Source organism: Nicotiana attenuata, chromosome 10, assembly GCF_001879085.1.
Source record: "Nicotiana attenuata strain UT chromosome 10, NIATTr2, whole genome shotgun sequence".
NCBI classification, from domain to species: Eukaryota; Viridiplantae; Streptophyta; class Magnoliopsida; order Solanales; family Solanaceae; genus Nicotiana; species Nicotiana attenuata.
Window position 1 is genome coordinate 40,870,272 of NC_031998.1, and position 1,449 is coordinate 40,871,720.

Genomic DNA, 1,449 nt, shown 5'->3' on the forward strand with positions numbered 1-1,449 from the left:
AGCCTGTTTGACCTCTTCTGCAGTAGGTTGTCTCAGCGGTTCTTGATTCTGTTCCATATCCACCATGTGTGGTACATGTTCAATGATATCAAATGCAGTAGGAACCACTTCTTCATGAAACTATTTTTGAAAAAATTGTACTGCCTCATTAGCCATTTCTTCCTTATCTTCTATCCAAACACCAGCTGTGTTTTGGATTCTCTTAAGCTGTAGCCTCTTTCTCCTCCCATTCACATGTGCATGAAATAATTTCGCATTTCTATCTCCATCATTGAACCATTGCATTCTAGCTTTCTGCTTCCAAAACTTTTCTTCCAATGCCAGATATTTGATTAATTCTGCCTGCACCTTCTGCAATCTTTCTCTATTTTGTTTTGCAGGATTAATTTCAAACTGAGCTTCATGAACTCTAACTACCTCTTCCAAGCTAGCTATCTTCTGAAAAATATCACCAAAAGTAGCCCTGCTCCATGTTGATAGAGCCTTCTTCAGTTTCTTGAGTTTGTGATTAAACAATATGAAAGGATTTGCATAGAGATCTGCTTCCCAGTTCTCCCGTACTACAGCCTTAAAGGATTCATGTTCTGTCCAAAACTTTAAAAATATGAAGCTCTTCTTTATAGGAACAGAAGCTGAATCAAATGAAATCAAGAGAGGACATACCAATTTTGGGCAGATGAGTGACCTCCATTCCTGGCCATAACTGTTGAGCTTCAAAGTTAGCAAAAACTCTATCCAGCCTTTCAAAAATACAGTCTTCTTCTGCACGACCATTCCACCAAGTATATATACTCCCTTTAAAACCAAGATCTGAAAGGTTGCAAGTAGTCATACAATGCCTGAAGTCATCAACTTCATTTAAAGGGACTGGCAGCCCTCCAAACTTCTCTTCTTCATCCCAAATCACATTAAAATCACCTCCAACCAACCATGGGATAGTCATGTCTTGAGCTAAATAATACAGTGAATCCCATAACTCAATTCTGTCAAAGTGATCACATTTAGCATAGACTAATGTGATCATAAATTCCTTCTGCGTCTCTATATCAAATAACCTCAATGTTAACTGTTGTACTGAATTAATCTCCACAGTTACATCATACTTGCCATCAATAATACCCATATCTTATTAGAGATATTGATAAAGGCTTGTTCAAATTCAATCTGCCTCTTGTAGCCATCCAGTTTTCTTGATTGCTGCATTGGTTCCATCAGCCCTATGAATTCAAAATGGTATTTTCTATGCATTTTTATAAGCCTTTCAAAGGCTCCTTGTGTATTGACAGATCTAATGTTCCATAATAGAGCATTCATCTTTAATTGATGGATTTAGAGTGAGTCCTCCTTATTTGGACCCCAGCTGGTTGAATGCTAGGAATCTCCTTCTTTTTTTTTACCCATACCAGCTAATTTACCCTTATCCATAAACCTAGGGGATATGTCTCCTTG

The 1,449-nt window shown here is 37.7% G+C and overlaps 1 protein-coding gene across 1 annotated transcript; it reads right to left on the bottom strand.

Annotated features, from left to right (window-relative positions):
* On the bottom strand, window positions 121–1,123 carry LOC109233735. The gene is made up of 2 exons (XM_019399601.1): window positions 664–1,123; window positions 121–560 (listed from the first exon to the last, which is right to left on the bottom strand). The coding sequence occupies exons 1-2, from the start codon at window positions 1,121–1,123 to the stop codon at window positions 121–123; spliced, it is 900 nt and encodes a 299-aa protein (XP_019255146.1).

What these genes read in the sequence shown, in the direction of transcription:
- LOC109233735 (XM_019399601.1), bottom strand. Translation starts at nt 1,123, where the DNA reads ATGGGTATTATTGATGGCAAGTATGATGTAACTGTGGAGATTAATTCA. An exon ending in CACTCATCTGCCCAAAATTG is followed by an intron (nt 561 to 663) that starts GTATGTCCTCTC and finishes TTAAGGCTGTAG; the next exon opens with TACGGGAGAACTGGGAAGCA.